We start from the raw sequence: 16,199 nt of genomic DNA on the forward strand, positions 1-16,199 counted from the left end.
GGTGTTCAAAATAAAATTTTACTCATGTATTATTCAACTAAAACTGCAATTATATAATATAATGTATTGATTGCGAGTTATTTTCAAAACACCATCACCTAAGCAACAAATTGTATCCAGTTAAATATCAAATTAAGCACCTTACTAACTTATGTAGTTATGTACATGTATAATTATTGAACACTTGAAACATTCCAAAGCTATGTCCGGAAGTAAAAAAAGGTAAACAAGCCTTAATATGTAAGTACGAGTATAATTATGTTAAAACCTGTATGATTCTCCACCACATTTATAATTGCTGGAGGATGAAATCAGTTATATACGACATTTAAATTACTCTATTATTTTCCTTCAAATGTTAGGAGGAATCGGCAGTGGTGTTGCCAGGGTGGTTCGGATGTTTACTCTCTAACCAATTTCATAATCCTCCCTAAGCCACTGAATGTGGTGATGAATTTATCAAATACACACTATTATACAATTGCATGTACAATGTATATATGATGTAATATTATATGTTATATGCATATGTATATTTTACATGACTCGTAGCGGCCGTATGCAATAAGTCTATACATTGACAACAACTGTTTTAACTGTTTTATGGAACACCAATGGACTCATACAAGAGAAAAACCATACTCGTGCTATATATGTGACAACTGACAAGACGTTGTATCTAAGTGGCAAACTGATGATCCACCAGTTTACTCACACGGGAGATTAACCTGTTTGATATTTATATACGAGCCAGCTTACAAGCTTTCACAGGTGGACGATGAGTCACGGTTTAAACCTGACATACCAGAATACAGGGGTAGTCATGCTTATGAGAATATGCGCATACATGATACATCCCTCCTCGACTCCCAACCACTGACACCAGACTATCCTACGGGAAACATGTTGAGACCATACCTAAGGAAAGCATCCCAGCATTGGTCCAGGCAAGATTAATGTCCAACATCAGCGAAACCATTGAATGGAAGAGGAAGCTGCTCAGAACAGTGGTCGAGATCCAACTCTTGTATGCTACTACAGTTTGGGCAAGCACAGTCAACGCCACAGCCAAGAGTAGGACGAATTTTCGAAGGCAACAAAGATCCGCTCAATCAGAGTCATATATCAGTTTACATAACCGTCTTCAATGAAACAGCTTTCCTCCATTCTGATGTATCACCTGTTGATCTCCTCGCCTCGGAGAGGGAGCTACAGGATTTATCTTCGGGTTTCTTAGGGATTTCAGCCTGGAAATCTTCCTCCTTCCCGAGGGAGGATCAAAACCACCGAGTGCCACATCAATATCAGGGAGTGGCACAGGAGGTGGATCCTCTCCATTCAGAATTCCTGGACTCACCATCTCATTCCAGACGCCGTCAGGTTGGAGCACAGAAGGGTACCTATGGTCCCGTGGGCATACCACATGACTCAAGCACTAACGGGGCACAAGTGTTTCCAACACTACCTTCATTGTTTGGGCAGAGCCATTAGCCGAGTATGAATGCATTGCCCTAGCATGTCGTATTCGTATAAGGTGATGCTCACGCTTCTCTAGTGTCGGAACTGGGACGGATTAAAAGCCGAGTTCCGTACATATCTGAGTCACCCTACTAAGGTCGACCATATTATGTTGGGCATTCTCTATTGGCCCGTCTTTGTACACTTGCTGGCGAACCACCTTGCCAGGAGATCGAAGAGTTTTTCAAGATCTTCTTTATTGACTATAAAATGGTAGAGAAGATCCTGACTCTCAAGGAAGAAAAAGAAAAAATACGTCAGGAGGCCGTGCCTGCTACTCCCAATCAAGCATGATTTGCCGGAGTGGAGGAATAGATCAGTCAGTTAGAGATTTCTAGGATAGGTGGGTTAGGGGGTTCCGAAATCACTTCTAGAAGAGGCTATTGTTCAAAACGGTCTTTCGTTAACCATAAAGAATCATATAATCTGTAAGGGGATAAGGCAGGGCATTCTTGTCTATTAATTTCTGGTTTAACCGATTGTTCACAAATTTCGCATCCTATGGATCACATATCACGAAAAATGAAAATAAAAATAAACTCATTTACTTATTTATTCACAGAATAAATCTGTGAACTGAACTGAACTGATGTTCTTGTTTTACGTTTATTTTATAGAGAATTTCAATCGTATAACTTAGTGGAACATTAAAATAAGTACATGACGTCTGTTTTCTTTTTCGAAGTATATATATTATTATATACATTTTCCACTTCTATTTTTATTTTACGTGATGCGTGATCCATCAAATGGGAAATTTGTGAAGAATTGCCTGAACCAGAAAGGAATAGACGGCATACTGTGACATTTTGGTATATTTTTAACTTATATTTTACTAGAATGATGGTGCCACTGGTGTATTTTAAAATTGTATTTTGTTGAACAGATAGCAACACTATTGTATTTTCACCATTCAGATTTCCTACTTTTCCATTGAATTTTAATACAATTTCAAACTAAATATAGTTAAAATTATGAACGTTTCAAAGACCCAGATCGAATAATTTTTTATATTAAAATTATATTATTCAAAGTGTTTCTATGCATCCAAATAATGGATTCTCTTTTATGCACCAGTTCTATTAATTATTATGTTATAGATAATTCAAATATCATGTTTCTTTAATTATTTCTAATTGTACTTTATAGTTGGTTAAATTTATATTGCTTGATGTACAATTATTACTAAATGAAAATGAATTAATAGAAATATTCAATTGGTATCTATGTGTAATCCCATCGAGTTTTGGTTGCAGGTACTTCCAACCAAACAAATTTCAATTACAACTAATTAAACATCAGTATGTACTATGTAGTATGTCATAATTATTCCAAAAATAGTTTTAAACTGGTAAGATTTTGTGTATTAAAAAACCCACCAGTAAACTAATTGTAGGTAAGCATTATACTCTTAGTTCCATAAAGTTTAATTTGTCAATAACATTTTACATATAAAAGCTAGTTACCTAATTAGATTATTTAATAATATATATTTTTAATTCACTTTAAACTACACTAGTTAATATTGTTTTACAATTTTCAGTTCCAAATATTATTTATGCAATTAATATTTTCTAATATCATCCAAAAAAATTAAATATTTGTATTTTTTTTATAGATTTGCTGTAAATTAAATAATATAACGTACATTAGAGGTGACATTTTTTATTTATATTCATAATATTATGGCATCACTGTCTTTAATATGCACTGTTACAATCCTATTGTTTTATATGAAGAATATTATTTTATGTTAAAAACTAATTACTTTTATTAGATTATATTAATATATGTAATAATATAATGTACCTTAAAATAAAAACTTAATAAATATTTTGTGTTACAGTTCCTAATATATTTCTTTCATCATTTAAATTTAATCCATTCTTAATTGAATGCATACCTATCTGCTACTTATAATATTTGAGAACTATTTTCCTTACACTCACATCATGTTTTTTTAAAAACCTAACCTAACTATATTTATATCATATCTATATTTTCCCCGATATAAACCAGTTGAAATAACTTTTGTTAATATTTGAATAAAACATTATAAAAAAAAAAATTAAATTTATATTTAACTAAATGATCACCAACAACCTTCTATTTTACCGACAATGCATTAGGTACGTGTATTAAAGAGTAAGTGCATTATATAAGTCCTTAGGTAACCTATTAGATATTCATATAGGTACAATGATTTTATCTAATATGAAGAAATAGACACTTAAATATTTGTTGTAATAATATAACACTTAAATTAGTCGCTTTAATCTGATAAAATAACCACTTATAAATTCAGATAAACAAAATAATGAAATACGTTGTTATGTGTTACAATATGATTAGTTTTCTGGTATATCATCGTCCATAAAGTTCACTACTTAAATAATTAGTTTTGTGATAGTTTAAACACTAAATAAAATGGTAAATATTTATGTTAAAGAACTATACTTGTGATACATTTCAATATAATACACATAAAATATATCATACCTTTATATAGGTACTGAATTATAGAGGGTGTGTAATTTAACATAAAGTTTTGGGTAAACGGTGCTTGAAGTTAATAGCTTAACAGCCTAAATTAAAATTATGAACTATGTTTGTAGGAGGTCTTAAAAAATATTAAACATCACTTTTATCAAATTTAAATAATATTTCAGATATTATAAAATATTAAACTTGAATTTATGTTTTTTAATTTTTTCAACCAAAACCATTTAATTCAAAATACCAAGTTGGTATACCTGTATAATTCATATATGGTTATTTATATAAGTTCTAGTAATTTAAAAGGTATTTCAACTTTCAGGATGTGAAAGAGCTCTGTTTCTATGATGATCATCAGAACAATGGAAATGGGCTATCGGATCAAGGCAAGTCAACAGCTGATTTTAATGGAGAAACCACAATAAATGATGACTGTTATGTGAATAAAGGATTTAATGATTCAAATAGTCTAAAAGAAGAATTCTCCAATAAGGTACTGTCAAATTTGACAACTATAATATACCTATATTATAATATAATTTTATTTCTTTAAATTCAATAATTTTTATTTGTGAATTAATTCTAATTCTACTTATTTGTATACCTTGCATTTAATTTAAATATTTGATTTGATATTTCAAATGTTTAAGTCTTATATTATATTGGAAAAACTTCAACAAATCTGCTTATTGTTTTTATTGGTGTCCACTTCAACAGTATGGCCTGGCCAATATATCATTCATATATTATATTCATTTGTATTTTCTATAGTTTATACTGTTAAAACTGTATAACTATTACAAAAAATAAATAAATTAAGATGAATTCACATAATAGACATAGTTAGGTACCTGTATCAATTAGATTAAATGGTATACACAATAGGTAAATTTATTATGAAGGTACCTATACTTTTATATGATTGTAATTCAACAATCATGCTCTGAACCACTTCCTAACCTCTTCAATCATGTATTCGTTACAATTTTAGAATTTTAAATACATTTTTTTACCAAATTTAAAAATAAAGTTTGAAAAAATAACTTTTTATCGCCACAGGACTCCTTAAATTTCATACAAATTCTTGATGTTTGGGAATAATTTTCTCCTTACTCCTTAAGTAGTCTTTACTTAAGAATCCCAAAAATCTAATATAGGTGGGTAATGAAAAATGCTATTGGTTAATCACATTGTAGTTACACATATTATAATATACTATGAATATTACCTAGGTTCATGAAGTTAGAATATGGAAAATAGACTACTGGCGTCTGGCCGTAGTAGTAAATTGTAATAATAATATTAATGATAACAATATTCGAATTCAGATTACCTACCTAATATTGTTTTCATTGATGAGTAACGACTTACGTAAAATGTTTTAAATTATATGATTAAAAGCGTATTTAAAGTGTTTTCAACCACTAGAATTATTGCACCTATCGGCTGCCACAATGATAATTTCTCTAAGTACCTACTTTATGTATTGTTTATCTTTAAACTGATAACATCACGCTCAGGAACTGATAACAAAGCTGAAAGTGCAAATAATAAAATGCATCGATTTGTATGGAATTGAAAATATTTTTAGTTTTATAAATACTGCAGTATTGTAGCAATAGTCACTATTGCTGTAAATATATGTAGGACGTAGGTATACACTATTTTACTTTTATACATTTAAAATGAAATAAATTATAAATATATAGTATAACAAAATAATACATTTTAACATAGGTACTATAAAAAAATAATATACCTATTTAAGAATTAGCTATAAACCATAGACGCATAATAAATAATTATCAATCTATAATACCTAATATTTAGAACATAGATTTTAAATAATTTATGTATCTACATAATATTATGTAAATTAAATTTGTCTTATGATATCTATATGACTATATAGGTACCTAGCTATGTTTGTAGACTGTAGTAGTATTAAATTATATCTAATGGAATAGGTAGGTACCTATATTTGTGTTATTGTGGTTTAAATTAAATGATGCTCGGAATATTGGTAGGTACGGTCCATACAATTTATAACAAAAGAAATGAAAAACGATGAAAACTGGTACTATTCAACATTTAAATGTCAGCGGGCCTAAAATATTTACAATGCTTAATATAATTTTGATAAATCACCATCGTCAACAAGTAAAATTTACATGATACTTAAAACAAAAAAATAATGTTAGCAATCAAAATGAACAAAAAACACAAATAAGTACATACAAAGTAGTCGGCAGGTAAAATAAGTATAAAATGTAGGTACAATATAATATAATATAATTTATGATTAATAATAATTATTTAGTATATTTTTCTATATTATTTAAAAATTGTCCCATTTTAATTTCTTTATTTAAGAAGTTCTCACATTCGTTGTGTAGCTTGTAAGTATTTTTTTTTCATTTTATCCTCTGTTCGCATATAATCATATAACTAAATCACAGTCACTAGTGGTTTACCATCAATCGTCGGTAAAATAAAACTAAAAATAATCGTTGATATTTTATCCCTTTATTCTCATAAAAGTTTGGGAAACCTTGACTATTGCGGACCGTGCCAATATTCCGAGTTTATAAAGAGTGTACCAGTTTTCCGTTTACCAAATTAAACATACAGTCGATTTTTCAAACAAAATATTATCAATTTCTAAGAAATGTTATAACATACATTTTTAATATTGCAATATAACGTATTACAAAAATTAATTCAATATGATATAGATATATAAATTGATTTTGATTAAAGTCCAAAATTATTTATATTTTATATTATATTTAATTTTTAATTGACAATAGGTACCTTGTAAACTGTAGTATGATATTTTTAAACATTATTATATTAATGATATCGATAAGTATACTGTATGCTTGAGTTATTTTCAAACAGAGATTGTAAATAATTTGCATAACATAAAACAAAAAGCATTTTGAATGTCCTAAACTAAATTTGTCAATAATGTGAGTATTCACTATTCAGTTCAAAATTGGGTTTGTAATTTTTTTGGTTAACAAAAAATAAAATATTATATCATACGATTTTCAACTTAAATTTCAAATGGACATTCCTAATATGGATTACGATCAACATAGACAAAAAAAAAAATGCAGTTTCAGAGATTTATATTTTTGATTATTATTGATTTATTATTTTTAATTTAGGGTGTGTTTTACCAAGAAAAATATGCGATTAATATACGTAAAAATATAATATATTAAGATGTATAGAATATTGGACCAATTACGTAAATGAATATAATTACAAAATAATAAAATATATTTATCATTAGATTATAAATCATTAAATGTTATTAAATCTTTCAAAATATATATCAAAAATTGTCGACATTTTTATTTAGGTACCAGTGAGGTTTTGAGTTCTAAGTAATTATCTACCAACATTCAGTTAAACGACATGGTAACAGAATTTAATTAGTTGCGTGAATCTTGATGAAGTTTTTATTGGAGATGGATTTATCAAGGATGTGCAAGTTAACTAAATCGTTTTACTTCATAAATTGTGTTATCACATAAAATGTAGTTAAATTTAAAGTTATAAGTGACTTTTGTTTATCTTGTAAAAGTCACATTTTAATTCGAAAAATAATTAACTTAACTTAGGGGGGGGGGGAGAGAGGTCATGGACACAATGGATATTGAACAACAGTGAGCCCTCTGGTTTATAGTAGGTGCATTCCCTATAACAGGGATGGCAAATCCATGGCACGCGTGCCCGGGGTGGCACGCGAAAAGATTTTATGGGCACGCGAAAATGTTTGTTATTATACATTATATAATATATATAATATTATAATTTATAGGTAATAGGTAAAAAGCTTACGGCCTTTATCAGCCATTAACGATTAACTGATGAATGCAGTGCCGCGTGTACTTTATTAAAATGTACTTATTATAAACTAAACATCAACGAATTGGCATCAAGTGTTCAACAACAAAAATCACATCAAAATAAATAATTAACAAAGCAATATTATTATGATTATTATTATTATGTACCTAAACTAACCTTTTTATACTAATACATTAATGATACAGTCAAATTATAGCGTAACAAAATATAATATTTTTTCATGGCATGCTCTAAAAAAAAAGCTAATTTTGGGCACGCGGTGTTCAAAAGGTTTGCCATCCCTCATCCCTGCCCTATAATATATGTATAATGGATGTATTATTATCTATTAATTGGCCCCGGGCCCAAAATTATTTTAAACCGGGCTTGGGTGTAGTTTAATTGTCCACATAGTTAATAATAAGAAAAACGAGGGGTACATCTCTCTCGCCTAAAATGTGGTCCTAGTTGATCGACTTGTACCTTTGCCTTAATGTCGTATCATAGCGTATAAAGTAAAAAATTTAAAAATAATGACTGATGTCTTATCTATGTTATAATTTATAATATGAATAACAAATTACTGTTAATCGTCATTAAAAGTTAAAGTCCATCTTATTTATGTTACAGATTGAGGAAGATCCAAATCAACTATCTAAAAGTGTGATTATAATTTCTGATAGACCTCCATTGACGACGCAAGATGGGTACGTCAATAATGCATTCGAAGATGGTCCTCAGAAAGCAGATAAGGTGAATGATAAACATAACGTGCGTATAAATATTAAACAATATAATCTCCATTCATCCACTCAGTAAAGTATAATGTTACGATTATATCTAAATCGAGCTATCGAGGTTTTTAATATCCAAAGAACTTATTACCTAATGAATAATATTTTAATTAAATACATTTTACATCATATTATTACTTATAAATTGCATACCATAATTCATATTAACTATATTAATGGTAAATATTGATTAAGGTATCTATTTTATCAGATTTTATTTTTTACTCATAAGTAAATGATATTTTTATTGTTTTATGAAATTATTGATACTTAATTATTAGGTAGTTGTAATTTTATTATTTAATGCTAAATACTAATTAAATAGTTATTTAATTGTTTGATAACTCGTCACTTTAAAATGTATTAATATAGTATCAATAAGAAATAGTTGTCTTGCACTTTGGATCAAATTCGGGAAATATAAGTGCCATAATTATAATATTATAATATGCCATAATTATTTTCATAATAAAGAAAATAGCTTGTTTGTATAAACTGTTAGTTATAAAGTATATTATAGCGATGTAAATAAGACATTTCTGACTTTCAGAAAAGATCATGTATTTTCTTAAAACATTCAAAAAGGTATATTAAAAAGCATCATACATAATGCCTACTATATCTTCAATCATAAAAAAATGTATTTTAAAATGTAGGAAGTGTTATAGGACTTTCTAATTTAGAAGTAAATAATAATGAAACAACCTAACAAAATATTTTATAATCTGAAAAATAACTTGCTAATCCGGTTCTGTATTAATTCTCACTATACAATTCTTACAAAATACCAGTATAATATGACAAAGCTATATACTTAATAAAACATTTTACAGTAAAAAATTCGCTCATAAAAAATGTATAGACTTTCTCAGTCCCGGAAAATTCTCCCAGACGTTCAAATCGCAAATGGTGTTGCAATATTCTAAATAATTAAAAATATGTATAACCTAACCTGGAATAAGATGGTTTTTCTAACGTGCATCATCTTCAGTTCGAAGCAGGTCGAGGGTGGTGTCCCTCAAAATCCCTTCCACAAGGGTTGCATCAGATAACGGGAAACCTATGCACACAGTACAACAATTCCGTTGTATATACTAGTTTAAACTGGTGAGAAAAACAGACTGTTTGTCAAACCAATCTCTGAAAGTTGAAAAACTAAACAATCAGCAGACATTTAAAATGAAACAAAACTACTCTTATCATTTGCTTTTTGTTTTGTTCTTATCCCAACGGATTTTAAATACTATTTAAAAAAAAAAATTCTGAAAATTCTTATAAAGTTTGAATTAAGAATGTTCATGTATTGATTTAGTTTTAAAAATTATTAACTCTTGGACATTTCTAGAAATTTCCTCATACACACTTCTAAAATCTAACATTACTATAACCAAGACACGAGAGTATAATATAGAATAATATTAAATAATGATAATAATTCATATTTATGTGTAAAATGACTGTTTATTTTAATTGGGTGCATTTCAATTGTCGAATAAAAAAAAATCCAAATATTTTATATCATAGTTAAGTTTTCTACAGATCATTACACAAAATTAGTATTTAATTTGAGATTCTAATGGGAATGATGAACGAATTGATTTTACAATTGTGTATGTGTGTTTTTTTTTGTGTAACCATAGGTACTTTAAATTTACGCCAAATTATTAAATGACAATTTTCCCTACATGGTTTCCAAATACTTCGACTGTTTTTAAGCTATTTATAGCCGTGGCAAATTTTTCATTTTAGATTCTGAGCGTAATTCTTTAATCTTAAAGCTTCTTGACCCACATTTTATTGACATTTATTGAAAACAAAACCGAAAAAATTGCCCGTTAACAGTTCAAAACGAGCCAAAATATTTGAAAATTTTATTGTGTAGAAAATACTTGTACAAACATCCAGTAAAAATTTCATGTAACCAGTATTTTTTTTTTTTTTTGGCGTTACGCCACAAACCAAAATCGATTTAATCAAAAACTGCTTAAAAATTCCCGATTTTCCTTAAACACTTCAATTCCTTGCTTTTGAAAACTACTGAGAATTTAAATTTTCCCGACCACCACACCAACTAGATTTATCTTCCTACCACAAGAGATAATGAAATTGAAGCATTATTTTTACTACCTATCGTGTACGGTGTACACCGTCACAAAAAAAAAAAAAAAATAACAGACATTGTAAATTCAATATATTCATTGCTCCGCTCAGAATTTAATAAAATAAAATGTAAAATGTAATTATGTAAAACAAATTATTTAAATACCATTTAATATAATATACATATTATTTTATTGTAAAATATAGGTACCAAGTAATAAAGAATAACACCACCTTTGCTCAGAATCTTATTAAGGGTGTCGATGCCGGTTTTTGCAATTTTCCGCAATTCTATGACATTTGAAAATGATATTTTATATTTTAGTTATTTCCAGGGCTCGAAAACGTTTACACAACGTTATGATTATAACGTTATACTAGTAAAAAAACGATTGAAATAGATAACTGCAGAAAACAAAACGGTAAACGGTAAACAGTAATATTAAATTATCATTAAACAAAACGTAGCAATAAACGACAATTTTAGTAAAACAAAAAACAAAACAAAACGATAAACCAATAACTTACAAAATTATGAAACAAAACATAACAGAAAACACAGAAAATCGTAATTTGATAAACGATCACTTAACGTTATAGTTTATTTTCATAATTTTTACGTATTACGCTTATAATATTAATTAAATAATATTATATTAATATAATGAACATTGACGTTGTAGAGAATTTCAATAAGATTGAATTCCACCAATAGCTTATGACATTCTATGTTTTTAATTTATTTTTAAATTTGTGTCCGGTTATATTGTGTGGATATGCAGGTATAATGCAACATGTTTATTTGTATTCGGAAATCAGTGAAATCGAAAGTCGCCAATTTAAAAATATAATAGTAAATAAATGTTTAAAATAACAGAAAATTCAGAAAATGTTACTTCACATTTCAGGAACCAATCGGAATAATAGTTAGAATCATAATTCATAGCTATAAAAGTATTAACTATAAACAACTAAGATCATGAGTAAGATATACCTACTGGAGCAATATTATTTTTATTTATTGATTATATTTATTGTGATATCTAGTTTTTCTTGTACATAGTTATTGATTAACATACAGTTTACAGAATTTTAAGCTTTCCTTTTTTTTTGAAAACGGTACTTAGACTGTAACTACTGAGGTATACAGTATGTTTTTTACCCAAACTGTATCAATTATATGTATCAATTTTATCAAGGTTACACAGCTTAAGTTTTGTGTCATTTTTCCTGTTAGATATCAAAATAACTTTTAAACCTAATGACAAAGTGATTTCTTATGTTATAATTTAAAATATAAAAATATGGGCATTTCTTTGTCTAAATAAAAAATTGAATAATTTTTGTCTTCCTTTTTTAGTTAAGAATGCACTACATGTCTACATCGCACATATATTGTTTCTGAAAATCTACGTAGATAACAAAATTACATCCAGTACTTAAAAATTTTTAGTTTAGTGGATTAAACAGCTGTAATGTGTGAAATTTGGTATATACTTCTGGTTTTATGTTTAAATTAAATTAATATTAAACATCGACAATAGACGTAATATTGAAAATGTATATTTACAGTTATAAACTATTGTTTATAACATTATTTTAATTGTGAAAATGTAATAGGTACTACATCATGTTTTAATTTTTAATGGTGTTAAAAATTTGAATGTAAAAATGAAAACGTTTTAATTTCCAATAACGACAAACAGAGTATTTGAATAACGTTTAAATTTCCAATAACGATAACCGTAAAAATATAATAACTTTTATACTGCCAATAACAATGAACATATTATAAACAATTTATAACGTCTTAATTTTAAGCAACGTAAAACACAAAAATTGTTTAACGGTTTAATACTATAAATAACGTAAAACAAAATTTTTTTCCAAATTCAAGCCCTGGTTATTACTACATTAATTATAATACTTTTCCAATAATCGACTGCCCAATACCTATTTAAGATGAGTTGATAATGTGTATATCAATGAAAATTACTTCATAGGAAAACTCTCCTGCCTAAAAATAGTTACCTATATCGATGATTGTCTTCATACTTTGTTTTCGTATCTTATATGTGTTGATTTGTCTAAACAGGGGACGGTGCCACGGGCACATGACGTCACTGCCATTACTTGCTCTACAATAGAGAACCAAATTACAAAACTGGATGAAGACAATAATGGATTGGTGGCCGTTAATTTGGAAACGAAAGAAAAGAAGTGGAAAGTACAATCTGTCGGATGGGATTCAAATAAGAGTATAATGCTTTTGGGTTTGGTATTGGCTTTTGATGTATGGGCAGCAATATTTGTTTGTTTTAAAACAAACCTATTCCCAAATATTTTGAATTAAATTAGTACTGGTATCTAATGTATTCAATAATAACTATCACGTTAAATTAATAAAATTTTAATATCTATACGATAATTGTATACTTAAAATAAATTAAATGTTTTTTACATTTTAATTGTTTATTTTAATAATCTACTTCAATAAATTGTAATAGGATATTTAAAAAATGAGTTAATTATTATGAAATTAAGGTAAATTTTGCATATTGTCTAATTTTAGAGGTTATAAATGTTAGTACTTGGTAGATGTATTTAGATTATTTAGAATATTTTCAACTGAAACCATTAGACAATTTAAAATCAATCCCCACTTAAACATTGCGTAGCGCATTATCGTATGTTTGGAGAGATTCCTAGATAAATATTATGAATGTAAATATGTAAATAATACAATTAACACAGCCACGAAATATCTAGTTATATCAATTCAAAAATATTTTAATAGACCACTTTAAAATTCAAAATTATTTAAGTAGCAAATTTAAATAAATCAATACATTACGACATTGTTCACTTTGAGTGGATGTTATTAATATAGATACTCATAAAATCAATTCTTTTTTTGATAAACTGCTGAAAATATTGAATTTATTTTTTCCTCAAATTAATAGCTTTCATACTGTTCAAAATGTTAATAATAAACTTAACAAATAATTAGAATAATAGTTGATAATGGTTTGGGGGGCTTAAGTCTCAACTAAAATTATTCTTTTGTAATATACTAATTACTAGTAACTAGAGCAAGGGTTTCAAGTAAAATTAAATTTTTTCTGAATATTTTAAAACATTGCTGTTGAATCTCAAAATTTGATTCTTACACAAAATAACTTAAGATATTTATTTTTTTTTTTTGGAAATTTTGGTTAGGAAAATGGAGGCGACCATTTTTATATATGAGCAATTTTTTAAAATATTTTATAAGAAAATACAAGTCTTGATGACAATTATTTAGGTTAAATGTTAAAACTCAAAAAATTATATACTAGCTAGAAACGTATTATTTATTTTACTTTATAGTTATATTATTTTTTTTTACGTAGTTTTTAGTTATACACCAAGCAAAGCGGTTGGGATGTATACTGTATTACTGTACAATACGGTCTGAAAAACCATATGATCGTCCTATATGTAGCCAGATAAGTCCACATAAATCCTAACCAATCACAAATATATAGAAGTTGTTTTATTTAGAAAACAATAAAATTCATAATTATCACATTGATATATTTTATCTTAGTCATTTGTACTAAAAACTATGTTAGAAGCAAATTTTTTAAAAAAATTTTAAAATGCTGTAACAATATTATTCATGCATTAAATATTATATTTCTTACAACGTATTTCTTGATTTTAGAGTATTTAAATTCTCACCCTCTAATGAACTTGTTTTGGACTGTTATAAATACCTTAATACACAATTTTTTATACACTGGTTAGGTTATTTCCACTGTCTCTTTCTCTCATACAAATGTTATGTATACGCCACTGCAGCATGTACAAGATAATATAATGATGGTAAATTGTACACATTTTGCACAGAAAAATTAATTTATATTCGTGAGAGATGATTACTCACTATAAAAATATAGCATTCGCCATTTTCAAGCACAATAAGAACATCATAGGTAACTAAAAATGTATACTAAAAAATGTAAAATTAACATGAACGTGTTGCTATAATAGCATTAAAAAAATATGTGAGTTAACTCGTAAAACAATTAGTGAATTAGGTACAACTGTACAAGGGAAATGTTGGAGGGTCAGTGTATAAATTATTATAAACATTGCGCTAACTAACTCTAAGTCCTGACAAAATACAGACTTTCATTTCGAAATAGAATAATAATAATAATAATAATAATAATAACATTCATGTGCGACGTGCAGGAATTTATATTTGTACAGTGATTTGATTCATATAATATGACAATAATATTACTCATGTACCAGAAAACATACAATCTCTTTGTTTATGTGTACCGCTCAAACTTTACATCATGTTCCAATGATTATATTTTATTAAATCCTTCGAATATTAGGGTATCTATCTATACATGACGAGTATCAGGAGCGTATCTTATATTATATAGTGCAGATTCATCATTTTAGATTATATAATGGCGGATCACGGATGAAATGATTTTGAACACTGAAATTAGAAAACAGCCAAGTATCTTATAATATAAATGTTACGTACTACAATTATGAACGTTCGATGGACATTATTAGGTATGTTAATTCAAAAGAAAAGAATCAACATTTTTTTTTCATTGATTCAAAGTTTTCTTGAAATTGAAGAGAGGCGCATAAAGGTATAATTAGGTACATACTACCTATTACATAATATTTCATCACTAGATAACATTTTCATAGATTGTATTTATTTATCTTACGTTAAAAGAATATTGTTATAATAATTTTGTATAGGTACATTATACAGAATAGGTATAATAAATTACTATAATTTACTTATTATTATATCTTTTTGATCTTATTTGTTAGGTAGTAATTATGGTCATTATGGTTTGGTGAAACTATTTTGCCTTTAAGAAAAATGTATACTTGTTGGTAACAGAATAGACTTTTGAGTGTTTTCAATGAGATACTTCATTTTTATTTCTACTGGCACTTGGCAGGAAAGAGGGGTAAATTTACAATTCATATTATATAATATGATCCATGGAAAACAAAAGTATAATTATGCAATTTATCCCTCCCACTAAAATTAACACTTTTTATATTTTCTTTTTATGCGTATTTTACATTTGAACTCATTTAGGAATGCGCGCAAACAATATTATTATTGAGGACTTAGATTCCTCAAAACTCTGTGAAGTCTCAAAATCTTGTAATTTATCAGGTAAGTGTCTTATATATATATATATTACGTATATCATTGTTTTTTCTTATTGTATCATTATTTACTACAATTATCTAACAATAGGTCTCTTATAGTAGTCTTATTATTACTATTAAACTCTAAATCAGTTGTCACCGTTATCATAATTTAAGTATGTATGTCAATACTATATAATGGTCCCAAAGTAAAGAATTAAGACTTCAAATAGCATTTTAATT

The 16,199-nt window shown here is 27.4% G+C and overlaps 1 protein-coding gene across 2 annotated transcripts; it reads left to right on the forward strand.

Moving 5' to 3' along the window:
* Positions 1 to 3,819: 3,819 nt before the first annotated feature.
* On the forward strand, positions 3,820 to 13,763 carry LOC111038408. 2 transcript variants are annotated; one of them, XM_022321483.1, is made up of 4 exons: positions 3,820 to 3,948; positions 4,337 to 4,507; positions 8,506 to 8,646; positions 12,865 to 13,763. In XM_022321483.1, the coding sequence occupies exons 1-4, from the start codon at positions 3,946 to 3,948 to the stop codon at positions 13,120 to 13,122; spliced, it is 573 nt and encodes a 190-aa protein (XP_022177175.1). In that variant the 5' UTR covers positions 3,820 to 3,945; the 3' UTR covers positions 13,123 to 13,763. The 2 variants fall into 2 exon arrangements, with proteins under 2 accessions (XP_022177175.1, XP_022177177.1); XM_022321485.1 differs by having other exon boundaries at positions 8,506 to 8,628; positions 12,865 to 13,228.
* Positions 13,764 to 16,199: the final 2,436 nt, after the last annotated feature.

The sequence above is a fragment of the Myzus persicae genome, unplaced genomic scaffold (genome assembly GCF_001856785.1).
Source record: "Myzus persicae strain clone G006 unplaced genomic scaffold, MPER_G0061.0, whole genome shotgun sequence".
NCBI classification, from domain to species: Eukaryota; Metazoa; Arthropoda; class Insecta; order Hemiptera; family Aphididae; genus Myzus; species Myzus persicae.